The 20202-nt window shown below is 39.7% G+C and overlaps 1 protein-coding gene across 1 annotated transcript; it reads right to left on the reverse strand.

The window, feature by feature from the left end:
* Positions 1–678: 678 nt before the first annotated feature.
* Positions 679–19957, reverse strand: sec31a (SEC31 homolog A, COPII coat complex component). The gene is made up of 28 exons (XM_054611932.1): positions 19787–19957; positions 18564–18643; positions 17330–17453; positions 17041–17239; positions 16842–16937; positions 16122–16262; positions 15875–16017; positions 15666–15765; positions 14734–14895; positions 13989–14141; positions 13665–13895; positions 13479–13553; positions 13318–13359; positions 10696–11301; positions 9979–10120; positions 9298–9476; positions 9081–9207; positions 8834–8979; positions 8113–8286; positions 7663–7923; positions 6475–6579; positions 5191–5293; positions 3654–3992; positions 2682–2737; positions 2321–2599; positions 1718–1828; positions 1553–1624; positions 679–1030 (listed from the first exon to the last, which is right to left on the reverse strand). The coding sequence occupies exons 2-28, from the start codon at positions 18640–18642 to the stop codon at positions 851–853; spliced, it is 4425 nt and encodes a 1474-aa protein (XP_054467907.1). The 5' UTR covers position 18643; positions 19787–19957; the 3' UTR covers positions 679–850.
* Positions 19958–20202: the final 245 nt, after the last annotated feature.

Genomic DNA, 20202 nt, shown 5'->3' on the forward strand with positions numbered 1-20202 from the left:
GTCATATTAGGTACATTTTTTTTAAAAGCATCAGTGTTGCTTTATATGCTTGTGAGTGTGACTACTGGTTTTGACTCAAAATAATGCCATTATGTCTCCGTCTTCTCTAAACTGCGTCATTTGCAGATCGGTTGCAAAATGCATCCAGACAATGATGCATTTATATGTAAAAGTAAAGCATGATTTCTTACTTTTAAAGAGAAAATTCTATGCATTCATGGATTATAGTACTATTGTAGTGCACAAATGTTAAAAGACTATAAAGATGAATAAGCTCATATTACTTAAGTGACTGTTGTTTGTGATCGTTTAAATCATGCTGCTCTGCTGTATTAGAAATACGCTTTTAATGCCAAATGAATTGAGATGAGCGTAATTCTTTTATTTATTTTTGATCCTCTCAACACAAGTAAATAGGAATGCCCTTTAATTTTTTAATCTCCTGTTGCTTTTCCTACTCAAGTTGCTCTATAAATTCCACTTATTTATATTTATCTACATATATATTTACTGAAGCTATGCCTTCCTTAAATTTCGCTTATTTGATTATGCTTCAATACAATTATTGTGGCTAAATTTGAATTAAAAACAAAAGTTTAGTGTACTTTGTTAGCATGTTGGTAGATTAAGGTGGTATCTTGATTTAAATAGTCTCGAGCCCTTTATTCTTTGTGTGCAGTTTGCAGTTTGCACGGGGCTCAGAAGTCACTTTCACCACTGAGTGCGACTGATATCATGGCTTGTGTTTTGAGTTGCGTCAGAAAACATGAATGGCACAAAGAAGAATTTTCATACATCTCAGAATTCTTGGCCAAAAGAAAAAAATCTCCCAGTGAAAGCAGCTCGACTCTCACACCCCGAGTTTGTTGGCTTGTGTCAGCACCACCTTGAGGACGGGCATGAACGCCGACGTCTCGCTGAAGTTGCTGTTGCTGACTATGTGGGTGTGGATGTTGAGGCCCTCCGTGTAGGATCGGGTCTCTATACTCCGGGCTATGTTGTGAAGTCCTCCTACGATGGCCGGAGAGAGCTGCAGAGAAGAACAGGAGGAAGTGTTGGTGAGAAGCATCCTGTCTCAAGATTTTGGGCCTCATGCAACAACATTTTGGTATTCTTATTCATTTTTTTCTGTGATGTTTGCTCGTACAATTCTTTCAAGACAGATTCACTATAACCTCAAAAATTGGCAGACATTGTGCCAGATTTCAGCCCTGAATAAGTTATCCCCAAATCTGTAATTCTGACAGATCAGTTCTTGTTTTAAGCTGTCAAATATGTAAAAAAAACCTGAATTGTGCTTTTCTGAGATATAAAAAAAAATAGTCAATTTTAGCAGATGACGACAAAGTTCCTTTTTTTTGTGGGACTAAATAGTTGCAAAAAACTTGTTTCATTTTCCAACCAGATATTCTTTTTGTGTTTTTTCACCCTTTTTTAATTCTGTTTCTATGACGACCATAAATTCAGTTCATTTCTGTTTTAAATATCTTTACTCTTTATAATCTTCTTCTTCTTTTATAGCGCAAGAAAACAAGCCATGCTGGATTCTCACCGTCTGCTCTCTGAGTTTGTCATAGAGCGCCTCCAGACGTTTGTTGGCGTCATCGAGCTTCCTCTTGGTTTGCTGTGAAAAGACGAAATAGAAAACAATCATACATCTATATAAATAAATTGAAAACATAAATTGAGTTGTTTTTCCCCCGTCCGACGGACTCACAGGGTCGGTGGCTACAGCCAAGCACTTCTGGATGAGCCCCTCAAACGTGTTCTTCAGGACCAGGTGCTCCTCGGGGATCGGCTTCTTCATGATCTTCTCAGCAGGGATGGACTGCAGAGGTTGAAAGTATTTAACAGGATGAAAACGCTGCTGATACTGTTTTGAAAGCTCTGGGGTTGTGTTTTATTCTGGCCATCTGCAACCTCCGGTTCTGAAAAATGAAGCCAATGCTTCATGTCTTAAAGCTGCATTCTCTCTAGTGTCCATCAGGGGGCGACTCCTCTGGTTGTATAGAAGTCTATGAGAAAATGACTCTACTTCTCTCTTGATTTATTCCCTCAGTAAACATTGTAAACATGAGTTTATGGTCTCAATCTCTAGTTTCAAGTCTTCTTCAATACAGCACGATGTTCATTTAGTAAATTATAGTCCACTTGGAGTCAAATAGAGATTATTTCGGAAACGGTGCTAAAACGCTTGTCTGGACGGAGTTTGTTTTTGTTTTAAAACGTAAAAACGTATTATTGTGAATGTAACTCTTTGTGGATTAAGACATTTTCAAGCTGTAGTTTTTACATCCTGAGACAGAGGAGAACTGGTTACCTGTATAACATCTCCAGTGGGAGCTCCTGGGGCCCCCTCCATACTGGTCTTGGGCATTGCAGGGTTCATGGGTGGAGGGGAAAGCTGCTGCTGTTGGTGCTGCTGGTGCTGTTGGTGCTGCTGGTGCATGCCTGAGTAGGGAACCTGGCCTCCGTGTGGCCCCTGGCCCATGGCCTGAGGGGCCCCAGAGGGGACCGGCTGGGCCTGAGGGTCAGAACCCAGTGGAGCCATGATGGGAGCAGTGATGGGGGTGGGAGGGGTGTAGTTCATCGGAGCCGGCTGAAAGAAGCCCATTATATTTATTTATTTCTATATTTTGTACTCTCCAGACTGACAGACTGCAGCACTTTAGCAGACCTACCTTCTTCTTTGAAGCTCTGTTCAGGGCCGGAGGGTCATTCCAGCCATTCTGAGGCCCTACAAAATAAAATCCTTATCATTCACTCATTCTATATAAAGTCTATTTTATGATTTGAAATGTGATCACAAATATTTAAAAAATGTACACGTATTCACTTTCTTGCTGAGATCAAAAGATCAAATACACTTTCATGTCTATATGCTACATGTGAAGCTACATTCCTTAGCTTAGCTTAGCATAAAGACTGGAAGTAGGGGAGAAGGTTAGCTTGACTCTGGTCAAAGGTAAGATTATACTGGGGGTTTATGCTTTGTCAAGCTTCATAATAAGCGCTGATGGAAGTTAGTAGAAGTTAATGGAAGGCCAAAAAGTTACATTTTAAAGCCTTTATAAAATAAATTGTGCAATTCCATTTTAAGACACATTTATTAATTTATGAATGAAATACAGAAAAAAATATCATAAAAAGTAAAATTCAACAATTTTTTTATTTCTAATTAAATTCACAGCTTTTTGTGAATTTATCAGTTAATTATTTAATTTAGTTTGAACACTGGTAAAGTTTATAATTATTCTTGTGGTACCCTCCGGGCTTAATACATACTACTGGTAAGATTTAATGTACATTTTTCATTACATTTTGTATGTATATATATATATATATATATATATATACATACATACATACATACATATATACACTTCTTTCCAACCTGTTCTCATATCGTATATACACTGTATGCTGTCTAGCACAGTATTATATATTTTATTTTCTATTATATTTTAGCTGCTGCATTAATTTATGGTTTTTTTGCATATTTGATGAGCATTGTTGGAGGAACACTGAGATCTAAGAATTTTGTTCTTCAGTCTTGTGCAAATGATAATTAAACTGAACAGGAAACCACATTTGTCCTCTGAGTGAGTTTTGAGGACGATCATGCAGACCTGTTCATCAGACCAGCTGTGTACCTGAGAATCCGAACGGCGGAGGAGGATGCATGTACGACACAGGAGATCCCGGCCCGCCATGCTGGAAAGACGCTCCGGAGGACGGAGGAGCAGAAAAGGAGGAGGAGGAAGAGGAGTTCGGAAAGAAAGGAGGATGGGAGGGAGGAGAGGAGGACGGGCACTGGCTGATGGGAGGATGCCCAGGATAGACCGGAGATGTGGGCTGTGTGTACTGAGAGAGAAAGCCTGGTGGCTCTGCAGGAGGAGGAGCAGCAGAGGAGGAGGAGGAGGAGTACTGAAGAGGCTGATAGATAGGAGCCCCCCCAGCTCCAGGAGGGTACTGGTTGACCTGGGGGTATGCTGGGAGTCACACAGGACACAACACATGCCGTTAGTGACATAAACTAGTTGCATGTCATACTAACTGTATCATGCAATCGCTCACAGTAGTAAAGTACATGCTGAAGATTATTTATGTTTAGCTTTTAGGGTTTAAAAAGACTCAACAGGCAAAGAGATAAACAAAAGTTATTCATTCTCATCTTCTGTTAGTGAGTAACTGAGTACAACAGCATAGAAGAGATATTACAGATATTACAGAGTCAAACATTTCTAGAAGGAAATGCTTGTCAGTGTTTTAAAGAAGACAGAAACAAAAGTAGTGTGTTCACGTGTCACCTCTGAATGCAACTCTGTCTCCTAAAAATAACATTTATAAATATTATACTAGTTCACTTTGACAGATACAGAATATCAGCTTGGATTTTTATTTATTTTCCTTATTTTTTAAGTTAGTAAGTTACATTTTTCTTTCTTAATTTATCAATTAGGATACCCACTAGCATAAGCCTTGCCTCATCATCCTGGGGTTAACAAACACATAAAGTCAAACTTATATAGTCAAATGTGTCAAAATTACTAAAGAATTCACAGAAAATGTATTTTTTTTCTTATTTATTGAAATAAATAGGATTTCTTAATTAAGATAATTTTTGTCTAAATGACCTTTAATTGGATTTTATCCATCCTGCGCTTTTACACATTTAATTCCCCAAAAATATGGTATTGAAATCTGTTATTCATTCTCTCGAGGGATTTCTACTTTCACACAGTTTAAGGATTTATTTAAATATTTATAGTTTATACACCAAAACAAGAAAAAATGTTGGTTCCTGAAATGTTTGGGGATACTGTTTTAAGAAAATTGTTATATACATAATATTATCGTGAACACAAACTGTACCAGAACTAAAATGGCAACGATGGATCTGTTTGTCACTTTCCAAAATAACTGAACTGAAGGTGTGAAGGAGACCTTAAACATTTGGTTACGGTTCGGGAAAAATGGTGGTTTTGGTTATCTATAAAATGATCATGAACGTGTGAACATTTAGCAATTTTCATAAAAGAATTTCCTCAAAAATCAGATTTATATAAATATATTTTTAGGAGACATGCTTGCTTGATTTGACTCTATATATAAAATATTTCCTCCTGAAGTTAATAACCTCTCGTAATACAAACCGAACTCTTCGGGTAGAATACATTAAACACTTACGCTGGTACTGATGGGAGTACATGTATGCAGGAGTGGAGGAGGCTGGAGGAGGAGCAGCTGTGCAGGACGGAGGCATCCCGTACATGGAGTTTGAAGGCTCCGCCTGCAAAAACACACACACAAAGAAATCTGAAACATATTTCAAAACAAAAAGATAGAGAACCATCCACAGATTATCGTCTCTAATACACTAGGAGAGGAAATCGAAGATGTACACACAGAGAAACGAGAAGAACCCGATGCATGAATCACAGGAGACAGAGAACAGAAGTTCCAACACACAAGCTACCAAACTAAACTATGTCAGGAAAATATTTAGTATGGCCCAACACATAGTATGTCAAATGCAGTATGTAAGCCAGCATGCTTTTCTGGCTTTACTGATCCACAATCCTTTGCACAGCAGATTTATGAAGAGGGTAAAAGTTCAAAGGTGCCACGTTAAGCTTAGTTTACTTGATGCACCCCCGATCACGTGACTATGACAAATAGTTCACTGATACAAGCACTATTAGCATATCTGGGGATTTTACAAAGAAGAACAATTTGTTTTTGAGATGCTTTAGAAACAGGCGGTCTTAAATTAAATCTTCATTTGAGTAAATATTTTGCAGCCAAATCAAATCGTTTTTTAAAGGATATTCAACCTTTGTTTCTTTATAATGCTTTTAATATTTAACTTTTTTCTTTGACTACTTTATTGCCTTTGTACAAAGGCAATAAAGTAATCAATGAATATGAGATATGAGTTTACAGTTAATTACAATCCCTCCTCGGCATTGTGGAGGTTGGTTCATGGCTATTTGCCGGTTTTTACAAGTTGTCATTTTGATTCTTCAGTTCATTTTACAACAAACAAGGTGTTGAGCATGAACACATTTGTGCATGCTCCGAGCTCGCGCACCATCTGCAGATTGCGCTACAGTGCCAAGTGCGAGTTTAATAAAGCTTTACAAGGAACTAGTTTGTCCCGAATGAATGCATACTGCATGCCAGAGTGTGTACTTTGTGAGTCAAAAGAAGTAGTATGTGATTTGGAACGCACCTTCTGAGAATCAACAGGAAGTGTTGTAGCTTTTCCACAAACAAACAGAATGTGTGATTGATCCGATCAATGAAGACACTCATTATTAAGGTGGTCTGTGTGCAACAACATCTGTAAACATCATCAAAGGTAGGTGTGTGTGTGTGTGTGTGTGTGTGTGTGTGTGTGTGTGTGTGTGTGTGTGTGTGTGTGTGTGTGTGTGTGTGTTGAGAGGGGGTCTGGGTGGGCGGTCAGTGTACCTGCTGCTCTGAGGCTCTGCCTACTTGGAGAGGAGGAGGAGGGACATTGGGGAGGGCTGTGGGAGTCTGGTTACTCCAGGAGGTGACAGTGGACGTAGCCCTCACCTGAAGCGCACAGAGACACACGGCACATACCGATGATGGCCGAAGCATGGGGGAGGAGGAGGGGAGTAGGGAGGGGGACACCAAACGACACCACAATGCACACACTTTGGACCAGAGCCAGGGTTCAAATTACAAGTTTGTATATAGGGATTTTTCCAGGCTTCCAGCCCCTCTCACAATAAGAACTTAAAATCATTATTAATTCATTTAAAGATTAGCATGTGATTTAAACCCTGGCTAGAATGGAAATCCAAATCAATGAAATGAACACAACAGCAATGAGCACTTCACCAGGTGGTAAGTTAGGATGAGAGGAGGAAGGAGTCTGATAGCATTTTATCACGTTCAAATCCAAGACGGAACAAATGTGAATCATTTTGAATCTCTTGTCGAATCTTATCAGGTTTACTTTTCAACATGTGCAATTAAAAAAAGGGCTAAAATCACTCAAAGTTGTCTAATAATCTTTTGTTGGCAGAGAAATAAGAAAATCTCAACTTGTATTTGTGGCCTATTGAATGCCGATAACCTGTAGCTACAACTAGAGCTGGGCGATAACTGAATGTGATAGTTTATCGCCTTTCAATAGAATCATATCGTGATGAAATCATATATTGTGATACATAAAAATACACTAATATAAGGCGTCTAAGAAAAGTTTCTTGATTCGATGCTCCAGATAAAAAGCAGCTTGGTGTTCAGAGGGATGATTAGAGTGAAACAAAGACGTTTACTTGCAGGCGTTCTTCATAAGTGACAATGTTTATGTAGTTTCTCTTACTGCCAGAAGGGGGAGACAAACGCTCCGTACTGCAGCTTTAAATGTCTCTGACACATTTAATTTAAAGCCTGAATGTTTTCTATTGCTCTTTGCTAATAAAAAGGATTGAACAAACAAGAAAGGTTTGATAAGAGATTCATAAGAGTCGGAGCTTAATACTTAAATGTTGATCCCAATCCTCTGTGAGTGCCCTTTAAATGTTAGGTTAAATTGGAAGAACAGGAAACCTGATTCACAAAGATAAAAGCAGGAAAAACTTGTGTGAACTTGTGTGAACTTGTGTGAAACTCAGAGGAACATACTGGTTGGTAATACTGCGGCTGTGCCGGGGCGGAGGAAGCAGGTGTCAGCATGGCAACTGGAGCTGCTGAAGTGGGCTGAGGCACCATGGCGGGCTGGATTGGAGTGAACTGATGCCGGGGTTGAGCCTGAGTCTGAGTCGGGGCTGGTATCTGAGTCTGAGCTCTCTGGGTTTGTACCGGAGCTACAGGAGCTACAGGAGCCGGCGCCGCCTGCTGCCCGAGAGCTCGACTGAGACGGTCACGAAGCTGCTGTATGGAAACCTGTAAGGTCAAAATGAGAAAGGTGAATATAAAAGGTTTTATTTATTTACTAATAGGCCTGTATTTTACATTTACGTTACAGGCAAATAAAAACATCTCAGCCACTATGTCAAGACTTAATTATTGTTAAGTTCTTAGGAAGCACTCAACATACTCAACGTAGTAACACAGTCCAGGTGTGTTTCATACCTGGTTGGTGTTGTCAGGCAGGTAGGTGATGGCGGTGGACAGACTGCCCTGAGAGGCCAGCAGGTTGGCGTACTGGCTCATCTTCTCAGCCAGCAGGACGCCGATAGCAGTGGCACCGGAGCGCTGGGTCTGTTCCACTGCACGCCGCAGCACCACCACCTTCTCCACCAGGTCCTGAGGGACCGAAACACAGATCACATTAGCACAAACTAACGTAGAGATCCAAGCTGCATTTATAGGACTTACTTCTTCTTTTTTTTGGTGACTTGGTGAGAGAACAAGCTGAAACACAAAAATCTGACCACTTCTTTTTTCAATCTGTTCCTGCATTTTTACAAGTTTGACAGCTTACACTAAATGTAAACACAACACTAAGATATTATCACGTTTTAAGGTCTTATGGGGCCTATTTACACATCCAGCAGACATGGAGAAACATTACAATTCATTTGAAGACATCTTTTTAACCAAACAATGAATTAAAGCTCAATATGAACTCTGGTTTTTGTTCTGTTTTGGTCTCCACCAACTCCCTGAAGGACACTGTTTCGCTGCCCACAACTTTACACAGACTAGCCGGTAAACATAGTTGAGCATTTAACAGCTGAAGAGACAGTCATTTGTCTCAGGAGGTGGTGGAGACCAAACACAGAGTGAGAATTGGACAGAAATGCGGCACCAAAGTGTCCAAAGTTTTTGCACGTTTAAGATCGAGACACACCTGGAGGGAGAGTGGACTGTGTCCGTCTTGGGCTCTGGTCCAGCAAGACACAAGTTTCTCCACATTTCCAGCACAGATGTAACACAGACAGGCCTGGGCTTGCAGCTGGGCGTCCTCTGCTGCCTCCAGTCTGCCTCCGAGAAGGTCTAACAAGCAGGACGAATTCAGTTAGAGGGCATAATTCACAGCTGAGAGACAACAAAGTTCAATAAAAGGAAACCCTGTTGACACGTGTCCTTGAACTAACCACAGAGGGAAGAGAACTCCTCAGGCTGAGCGTAGGTCATGACAGCAGCCAGAGCCTCCTTCCAGTTCTGCAGGTCGCACGTCTTCAGGATGTCATGCCAGTCTTTCATCACCACTGCACTGATCAGCTGCAGGGAAAAAAAACATTAAGTTACATCATTGCAAAAAAATAAAAATAAACTCTCCCTTCATAAAACTCTGTAAAACAAACACCTCACCTTGGTTATCTTGCTGTGCGTCTTTGTAAAGTACTTCTTCTGGGTTTTCTCCAGAAGGTCGGACCCTCCGGCGATGGCCAGGATGATGCTGTCTGCCATCCGGTTGTCATGGAGACAGAGCTCCACAGCTCCCTCAAAGTCTCCGGTCAGCAGGGCCTGTGTGATGAGCCCGTCCACGTCTTGCAGGAAAACAAAGAGTCAAACCGAACAGATTATTAGTAGAACTTGCATATTGACCGATATCGATGTGATAGTGAGTTTAAACAGGTCATAACATTCTCTCTGATATCTATTTTATATTGCTGTGAAAACATCTACTTAAAGTAAAAGTACTTATTCAAGTTTCTCACCAAAAGCTACATTTTACAAGATAATGTTATAATTTACCTTCACCCAATACCCTTTTTTTCTGAATAGAGCTTGAACGCATCATAATGTAACTCAATGCAACCTCTGTTGACGTTAGCAGTTAGCTCTTATATTTAGCCAAGCAGGACTGTGCTGCTTATCCACTGCTAACAGCTAACGTTAACTAGCTCTCCTCCTGCCAATTGTTGTTCCTGTTTAGCGTAAATGAGCTGATAGCTGATGAGCCAATCAAGCATTTTCAGATTGTACTGAAGGCATTTCCGAAACAACTCTACTCTCTGAATGAAGGGTTATGTCATGTGACGTTGTTACCTTGACTGATGCTGAGGCTGACTCCTTCTGTTTGTGCCGGCGTTGGAGCAGGAGCTGGAGCTGGATCCTTCGTTGGCTCCTCGACTGGAGCCGAGGCCTCAGGAGGACTGGGCTCCTCCTCCACCGGTGCTGCCGTCTCCTCCTGAAACACCAGACAAACAAAGTTTTCCAGCCAAATCAAATTGTTTTTCAAATCTTTGTTTGATTATAATGCATTTAATACTCTTTTCTTCACTTATTCACAGGGCTTGTATAAAGGCAATTAAGTAGTCCATAAATATGAGGTTCTAGTTTATAATTATTCCTCCTCAAAATCGTGGAGGTTGGTTTATGGGGTTTTGCCGTTAACACCTGTTTTATTCCTGCTTCTTCACATTTTGTTTGTACGCCCTCAACGCCTGAGAGAATAATGCAAAGAACGGCGAGTTGTGCATGAACAACTTTTTTGTGTGCTCGTAGCTCTCGCGTCAACTGTGGAGTATAAACAAAGGTAAAAATTGAACACACCGGACCAACCCCAGTTGGGAACTGTGTTACAAGAAGTACATCAAGTAAGTAGCTGCTTGACTTCTGTCCACACAGTCCCGAAAAAAAGGTCCAATCAACCCTAAATATCTGAAAATCCCCCGTGTTTGTTAACTGTGGTGTGAAACGCCTTTCAAAAGAACAAAAAATGGATTTAACCATCAGCTGGGCTATTCAGTGATGAACGTGTACCTCCTCCTCCTCCAAGGGGATCTCCTCTTCCTCTGCTTCCTCCTCCGGTAGAACCTGCTCCCCATTTGCTAGTGGTTCGCTTGGAGGAGCGTCTTCTTGATCTGCTTCTGCTTCTGCTGGCTCTTCAGTCCCGGAGTCAGGAGCCAAGTCCAGTTCCATCGTGGCTGCTGGCTCAAGGTTTGCTGCAGCGATCATATCGAAAGCATCTTCAGGATTGTCAGCAGGCGGCACAACTGCTGCAGCGATCAAATCAAAAGCTGCTTCGGGAGTTTCAGAAAGCGGCACGGCTGCTGCAGCGATCATATCGAACGCCGCCTCTGGAGTGTCAGAAAGCGGCACGGCTGCTGCAGCGATCATATTGAACGCTGCTTCAGGAGTTTCAGAAAGCGGCACGGCTGCAGCAGCGATCATATTGAACGCTGCTTCAGGAGTTTCAGAAAGCGGCACGGCTGCAGCAGCGATCATATTGAACGCTGCTTCAGGAGTGTCAGAAAGCGGCACGGCTGCTGCAGCGATCATATCGAACGCCGCCTCTGGAGTGTCAGCGGGCGGCAGGATGCTGAGTTCTGGTAAAGGCTGCAGGCTGATTGGAGCGGGCACCTCCACCTGAATATTGATGGAAGATATGGGTTCAGAGTCAGGGGCTGTGATCAAATTTTAAACAGCAAAATAAAGGAGAAAGGGGAGGATGAAATGAACATAGATATATCATTAGTTATTTTGGGGGAGAAGGAACAGGGAGGCGCCAAACAAACACTTGGAGGGATTCCAACAACGAAAATGACAAAATACATCCGGACGCCACAGATAACGGCAACATGGAGCCTCAATGGTTCAGACAAGTGCTGGAGAAAATGTGGCCAAAACTATCTCCTGGTAATGTAAGCAGGTAAATATTTATTGGAAGTAGTGCTGCAACTAGTAGTCGAGTAGTTGATCAACAGAAAAATAATCACCACCTGTTTTGATAATCTAATAATCGTTAAAGTAATTTTTCTCCCAGAAATGTAGGGGAAAAAATAAGTTTTCAGGCTCTGAAATATGGAGATTTCCTGCTTTTCTCTGTTCAATACTTCTTGTATGCAGTGTATGTTTTTTATATCATATAAAACTTAATATATATTTGGGTTTTGGTCCGGCAAAAAGACATCATCCTGGTCTTTGAGAAACATTTTCCCTATTTTCTGACATTTTATGGAACAAACAATTAATAAAGATAGAAAATAATCCTCAGATTAAATGATAATGAAAATAATCATTAGTTGCAACCCTAAATGGAAGGATGTGTTTGATATGCAATGCTAAAATCAAAATAGACCAGGACTTGGATTTTACACTGGAGAAAATGTGTCATGTTTGAGTTCAGTGGTGGAAACAGGTATTGCACTCTTTTTTTGAGTTAGTTGAAAGAGAGCATCAGTGGAAAAACTGCATTTGAATTCAACAAGCAATTTGTTGAATTTTCTGAGTATAGTGAAAGCAGCAGAAAAGGAGAACTAAATAAACTTTATTATCTGTTTATATCTAGCAAGTAAAACGGTCATTGCGTCAACAAACTAATCGTATATTCTCCTCATCATGCAGCCCTGTTGTGCAGCATATTTAAGAAATAAAACAAAAACCTGAAGCAGAATAAATAGCTCTAAAGGATTTCACTTTAAAAATCAAAAGTCTGTGCAAAGCTTCCTGTTAGTAGTTTCAAAAAGGGGAAGTGGTATTTTTAGCTCTGAGTCAAGGCTCCATCTTTGAGAATACTTTCAACACTTGTTTTATTGCCAAACGCAAAACAGAGACTACAGCCAAGATCTGTGGCACTAACTACTGCTAATAGTAGTCGCTCCGTCTTGTACAGTGAAAGGCACAGTATGGAGGAATAAATGCAGAGTAGAGCAGAGCGGTAATTTCAATAATAATGTCTACTGAGTGGGCATGTACACAGTCATTCCTGTTGTAAATTTAAAACAGGTGGATTTTTATATAAAATAGTTTATTAATAGTGACTGATTTATTACTTGATACATTTCTTAATTTTCATAAGAAAGGACAGATAACACCGTTATTCTAGACACATTACATAATCCCTTTATGCTGTAATAAACAGTGGTGGCTTATCATCACAAAGGATCTGATGAAAACATATGTGGGCACCAGAATGAGCAGCAATTTAGAAGCTACATAAAACAAAATATTTTCCAATTAGGAGGTGAAGGTGATCTTTTGAACAACATGACTTTAACTACCTGCAGATAATTTGCTAAAAGGTTAAGGAATAGTTTGAAGAAATGCAGGTATGTGTTTTTTTGCTGACAGTGGGATGATAAAAATGAAGCTTCAGCCAGAAGACGGTTAGCTTAGTTTAGCATAAAGACATAAAACAAGGGGAAACAGCTACAGTGGCTCTGAACAAATAAACGGACGGAATTTGCTTCAATCTCTGCTTCAGTGGTTGAGTTCAGGAAGTCACTGCACCAGCACATAAAAATGATGACAATCTCCTGACTATAGATAAATAATTAACAGACATATATGAGAGGGGTGTCCATATTCTCAAGAGTATTTCCTGTAATGTCGAACTATTCCTTTAAAATTCACCATATGAATAAATGCTCCAAACAAACTTACCTGTGGAGGTTCAGCAGGCTTTTCCTCTAGAGCTGCTGAAATCTAAAGACAAAAATGACACATGTATCACAAGATGCACCGAGAGACACTTGATAAAAATATTAAACAGAACATATATATAAATATAAGTGTCATATGGTTGTCTAGAAAATACTGCTCACCTTTAAGGCTAGCTCCTCTTTGTTATACCCCAGAAGTTCCAGGTATTTGCTGCGGATATCACTTTCAAAATTAGCCTGAAAACACAAAAAAGTCACATAAAATCAAATACAGAATGAAAGCATTACCTACTGAACACTAAATATTTGAAAGACTTTTCTAGAAATAGAATATAAAGAATTTTGTACCTTGAGGAAAGACCAGAGAGTCTTTTCAAACTCATTTTCAGCTGCGTCGATCTTCTCCTGGCAGAAACCCACGAAGCTGCCGGCACTCAGAGTAGCCTGCAGCTGATCGGAGCGCTTCAGAAAGGCCGTTTCCGTGACGACCTGGCTGACGTGTACGACGTGAGAAGGGGACTGCTGAGGCTGCTGAGGGTTCGGCTTGATGTTCTCCAGAGACACCAGCTTCCCACCGAACTAAACGACAGCCAAAAGAAAGATTCAAACGTAAAAAAAAAGTGATGCTCAAACCCTCAATGTCACGAAAAGTCAAAAGACTCGGGGACTCACAGCAAACGAGGCTCCGACGGGTCGGCGGATCCACTTCGGCGGCTTCTTCAGAGGGTTGACTGTCGTTGGCGGGGCAGCAGTCTGGGGCATCTGCAGCGGGGGTAAAGTTTGTCCGGTCCCAAACGGATCCATGTTCCCAAACGAGTTGCTAATCTGTAACAAACAGAGTCAAGTTAGACAGAAATCTCATGATGGGAAAAAAAAGGGAAACATGCACAAAGGTTGTAAAATACAAAAGCAGACATTTACATTTTATCATTCTACTTGCTGTAAGATGCTGCTACTATTATTATTATTTTTGATTAATTGTCATATTTCAGAATCAAAATCAGCTTTATTGGCCATGCATGCGTTTGTATACAAGGAATTTGACTCTGGTTTCTTCCGCTCACTAACGTACAGACACAGAAATAAACAAATAAACAAAAAAACAAGGATATCAAAGAAGAACAAAGGTAAGGATAAACATTCAGCTATTATGTGCACATAAAAATGAAATGCAAAAGTATATATATAAAAACATAAAACACGAAAACAGTGACAATTAAATGGAGACAATAGTGCAATTTCTAATACTATCATTAGTATATGATATTTCTTTTTAAAGTTTAAGTTTTTTGAGGGTCCAAGTACAGACGATGTTGTATGCTGGGCTATGCAAACAAAACTGAATTGAATCATCTCCTCAAAGTACCTCATAATAACATTGATTATCAGTACTACTGTTCACATCAGAGCATCTCACCTGGTCGGCCTGTCTCTGGCTCTGCGCCTGGTTGGTTCCTCCCATGATGGAATAGATGTCGATGTGTCCGTCAAAGCTTGCGGCCGACAGCACCGCGGGGTTCCTGGGGCACCACTGGATGTCAAAGCACCACTGGCTGCTGGTGGGCAGCTCGTACAGCACCTGAGGATTCAAGCAGAAGATTAACTTAAGCTGCATCCAAACACTACTACCATCTCCATCCAAACAAGTGTTTTAGCACAGTTTGAGAAATAATCATCATTCTTACTACCACGCCTGAAAAACCTGTAGTTTTCAAAATAAAACGTCTCGTTTTTAGGAGTTCTATCACACTAGAGTTGTGTGGACGCAAGGCGTAAACGCAGCAAAAGGTATAATCTTTTATAACTAAAACGTAGGAGTGGGGACGTTGCCTGAAAGGAAATGACACAAAGTTGAAGGTATTTTAAGGACCTAAATGATTCAGGCTCTTTTGAACTCCAGGAGAAACCTCCACCTGCCTAAAAAAAAAACTAAAGATAGTAATTTACCATTTTGTCATGATGGGGGACACAAAACACACAGCTGATGAAAAGGGTTTAAATGCTAGAATGACTCAGTGTCCTTAATCTGTGGACTCAAACTGCACAGCAGAAAATAGCTGCAGGGAATAAAAGTCACCAAACAGTCAGGTTTATATAGTTTATAAAGATTCATGCAAACCCAAAAAAAAAATTTCTTTCAAATTGTCGAAATCAAGTTAAGCCAACTTGGAGTTTTCAAACTAAAACCACTTCAGCAGCATTTTTAAACGTCTAAGTTTATGGGTAGTAGTAGTATTAGTATTATGTATGTGGCCTTAAATCAGAGGGACAACAGTGGCACAGGTTTTTGTTCCTCTTTGGTTGTGTTCATAAAAAAATAATTTTAATTAAATCAACTTTTTTTTTTACCTCTGCTGTGTTTGGATTCCAGCACAGAATCCTGTTGTCTTTCCCACAGCTCAGGAGCAGCTCTGGATCAGCCAAGCTCCAGTCGATGGAAAGGACACCTCTGTTTAAGAACAACAGTACAGTTATGTGTTAGAAAGCTACACCCTTATTAAAAGCTGCAAAGGAAAGCTTTATGCTGCTTTGGCACCAAATTGATCAGGTGTGTTTACCGTGTGTGGTTCTCTAAAATCTTGAAAGGAGAGGTAGCAAAACGTAAGTCCCACATCTGGATGACCGGCATCCGATCGTCCTCCGACGACAAGACCAGCTGAGTGGCGACTTCTGGGTTCCAAGCCAGACCGGAGCAATGCATCTAAAAACAAAAACCAGAGAGGACAGTTAAAGCTGAGCTGAAAGCAAACAAAGGATTGTGAGAAATTCTTTAGACTTTATCTGAGTGCAGAGGGAACAACGTACTCTGTTGCTGTGGTCGCTGACTTTAATGATGAGGTCATTCTTGCGGAGGTCCCACACTGAGGCTCGGCCACTCGGACTGGCCGAGGCCAGGATGTGTTGGACCTGTCTGTTCCACGACACACAGCTGATGTCCTCCAGAGGCTTTAAGACAAAAACATGAGCTCTTTTTATCATTATCAATCATTAACAATGTCATCCAAACTGTTACAAAATGTATTTACATACATGAGATGATACAGATTACATTAAAAATTTGCTCAGTTGATTGATAAAATACTTTAAATGACAAATAAAAAGAAGAACTTCATGTTTTGACAGTGGAAAAGATGCAAAAGATGAGCTTGATGGTTCTCTCTATTGATCAGCATTGACTAGATAACTTGATTTCAATTCAAATCAGATTTCTTTTTGGTTTAGAGGGAATTATTTAATTTGTTTCATATTTATTCTCATTATTATCAACCGAAAATCTTCCTCATTGTCGGTGTTTCGGTTGATTTTGTAAAAAGAATAAAAATAAGTTTGATTAAATCTTAAGTAAAGAGGTTAAAATGAAACATTTGGTTTTACCTCATCATTTGCAGGCGACTTCATCGTTTCAAGTGTTAATTGTAAAAAATAAATGTTATTATGCAGCACATTAAAATGCGTCATTGAGATTTTTAATTATATTAGAAAATAAATTAAATATTTAGTTAATAGAGTAAAAAAACAACCTACCTGTGTTTTAGGTCCCGGTGTCATTGGAGAGCCAAAGTTATTCATGTCCCAGATATAGATTTCTGACTCATTCCCACCTGATGCAACCAGGTTTGTCTGCAGCGGAGAGAAGAAATACACAAAATGACTCTGCAATCTTTAACAGAATGCATGCACACGATATTTAAACTCAGTGACACTGGAGGTAAATGGATCTTACCTGGAACGGGTTGACGTCGAGGGCTCTCACTGGCCCCGTGTGCTTGTTACTCTCAGCAATGATCACGTCGGTCTCTCCGGCCATGATCTTTGCGGGGTCGTACAGGATGACGTCGCCGTTCTCGCCTCCTGCAATAAGAACCCCAGACGGGTTGCCTTGCTCATCCATTCCATATGGACCCCAAACCAGTTTGTGGTATCTGTTGGGGGGAGAAATAGGGAAAAATATTAGTGATGAATAGCTGCACAGAAAGAGAAAAAACGTGAACAACATCAGCAGCTTTTAGTACCTGTGAGAGGTGGAGAGGCTGCCACATGACTTCATGTCCAGAGATGGCTCAGTCAAGTCCAGCTCGAAGAACTCCAAGGAGGCATTGGTGCTGAAGGAGGCATCCAGCTGCTGGGCTGATGTTCCTGCAGAAGGAAAGAACAGGAACATTTGGTGCATGTTGTGTCTCATAAAGCATGATGTTGTTTTGTTGCTAAGGCTCTTTCTATTCAGACTTCTAAATATTTCAATTAAGAATTCTCTTAAGACACAACTAAGGAGTAACAAAGACACAAATATCAAGAGACTTACTCCTAACTACGGCAAGCAAAATATTTTAAAGAAATCCTTTCATTCATTCAGTGATATGTTTTTCTACAGAATCATGTGTAATTATAATGTTTAAAAAGGTTAATTTTAGAAACCATTAATATTTACCATATTGATTAAAGTAAATAATAGCAATCTAATACATGTATTTATATTAAATAAATAAGGATTGATTAATACGAATCTGGCTGAAGTTTAAACAAAAAGAAAAGTTAAGCTGAAAAGAAAATTATCTGCTGGTATAAATCAGAAAAAACTTAAAACTTAAGCGAGAGTTCAAACACATTTTGACAAAGAAGATGACAGAAAGTGATCGAAAGAAAATCAATCGCACTTTTATACGTGTGGTTTGCACGCCTGTTAAATACCACAAGAAAGAAAAATAAAATATGGTAAATGCACAAATAAAATAAAAAAAACTTCCCTATTTTGAATTTTTAGTTGTTGCTACATATATTATAATATTCATAATACCAATTAGATGTTGAACAATCACTCCAAAACATGTCTCAGATAGTTTGTGCTCATCTGGTTTGAAAATCAGTTTAAAAAAAGAAAAGTCAGATTACATTTGATAAATCACTCTTATTGTTCAAATTGGTGAGTAGAAGTAAAATTGAAGGATTTTATTTTTAACCTAAGTACCTTAAATTTAAACTTGAAGTCTTAACCTTCATTAATCTATCCATGGTCCTTCTCATAATGTCAAATAAACAAAATATATTTACACTGTAAATATTGCAGCATAAGTTTTTCCTGTTGTAGTCATTTGCCAGTGGACCAAAAAGGCAAACAAATGAGTGCATGATCTGTGAATTGTGGTGCTTTAAGAGGCTGTATGAACGGCTGAAAGAGTTATATAATGTCTTGTGAGAACACCAGATAGCAGCAGCAGGCCTGTGGAGGTGCTCGCTGCATGCTCTTACCTGTTGCAAGGTAGATGGGGTGGTGCTGTGCAGGGCTCCAGCTCTGGATGGCTGTGCGGTTGATCTCTTTAAGTTTCATCCTGAAAAAAATAAGTGCACATGTTGAAGAGACATTTATTTGTTTGTTTTTCTCTGTGTGTCTTCTGCAGGAATCACCACAGATAACAGAGCATGGATTATTCTTTACATTATGTTCATGCATTATAAAGTAGTTTTCTAGTTCAAGTCTGTCTTAAAACAACACATTCATGTCAGTATGAACATGGTCGCTAAAACTGTTCCTGCTGTCCATACTGCCTGTGAAATGATTAACTCCTTGTGTGATTCCAATGTACACTATGTATGTATTTAGTATGAAATGTTCTTTTTGTTTCCTGGGCAGTGTTTCCTTGCTAAGCCAGGGTGACAGAATAGTAATATTAAGAAGAATATTGCACTAGAAAAATTGTCATTTTTAAAGATAATCATTAAATTTGCCAACACAGGAACAGGACGGAATTTTGTCCCCCATCTCTTTCATTGTAACATAAGTAGGAATGGATCTTATCACAGCCAGTATGCACAGCAGGAACAATTAAAGTGTCTGCCTTTCAATGAACATATATACGCATGTACACTTAAATACAACAGTCCTGCAATAAATCCTCCATTCATAAAGTTTATAATGTGTCCATTTTTGTCTGAAACAGTTTTAAAGAGGTGTTTTTATGCCCATTTTGGAGGATTTTGCTTGTGGTGCTACTGAATTGCAATGCATTATACAATGAGGTGTTTCTGTTATGTAGTCTACCATAATTTAATTGGAAACTGAGTGCAAGAAAATGCTTGGTTTAAAGTGAATAAAAACAGTAAATACATGTTGTAATGGTGTTTCCTGCATGTGACAGCTTTATAAACAGGTAAATCAGAACTTATCCACACCTTTGTGTTGTGCATTTTCACCTCTCAGCCCCTCTACTGTAATAAACAAAGTATTAACATGAAAACACAAAGGCCTACTTTGACTTGTCACTAATTATCACTGCAGCAATGACATCACAAATGCATTGGCTCTCAATAAAGAGGGGAATTCTTCTTTTTCCATTTAAAAGGTTAAGCAGTTTGATGTCACTTTGTGTAAATGCTTCCCCAGGTCATAGTACAGTATGTCCTGCAGCTTCTAGCCTGCTAGCTGCCTGCACAATATACAACAGAGCTCCTCTTACTCCTCTAAAGCGGCTTACCTTCCCTTCTTTGCAGCCTGTTACATGAACACACACATGCAGCAGGTGACAAACACGCACAGGTTCCCTTTCAGGTTCTGCTTTGGCCGTAAGGAACCAGAAGAAGGAGGCTACCGGGACTCCAGACAGCTTTCCACGTCCCCACTGGTCTCCATCAACGTGGCACTAAGAAACAGCCTCCTCCTGCCACGAAGAAGAAACAACAACTTCCGGTGAAGAAACAACAACTTCCGGTGGGGACGTCCGCGATGCTAGCATGCTAACGAAGCTAGCTGTAGTTTTAAATCAGATATTATATATATATATATTTACACCAGATGTTGTATATAATATATTTAACCTAACAACTATAATATATGATAGTTATAAATACTACGATAACAAACTAACTAATAGCACAGTCCTTTTACAGTATA

The sequence above is a fragment of the Anoplopoma fimbria genome, chromosome 14 (genome assembly GCF_027596085.1).
Source record: "Anoplopoma fimbria isolate UVic2021 breed Golden Eagle Sablefish chromosome 14, Afim_UVic_2022, whole genome shotgun sequence".
NCBI lineage: Eukaryota > Metazoa > Chordata > Actinopteri > Perciformes > Anoplopomatidae > Anoplopoma > Anoplopoma fimbria.

What these genes read in the sequence shown, in the direction of transcription:
- sec31a (XM_054611932.1), bottom strand. Translation starts at nt 18,642, where the DNA reads ATGAAACTTAAAGAGATCAACCGCACAGCCATCCAGAGCTGGAGCCCT. An exon ending in CACCGGGACCTAAAACACAG is followed by an intron (nt 16,263 to 16,841) that starts GTAGGTTGTTTT and finishes TTTGTCTTAAAG; the next exon opens with CCTCTGGAGGACATCAGCTG. An exon ending in ATTTTAGAGAACCACACACG is followed by an intron (nt 15,766 to 15,874) that starts GTAAACACACCT and finishes GTTCTTAAACAG; the next exon opens with AGGTGTCCTTTCCATCGACT.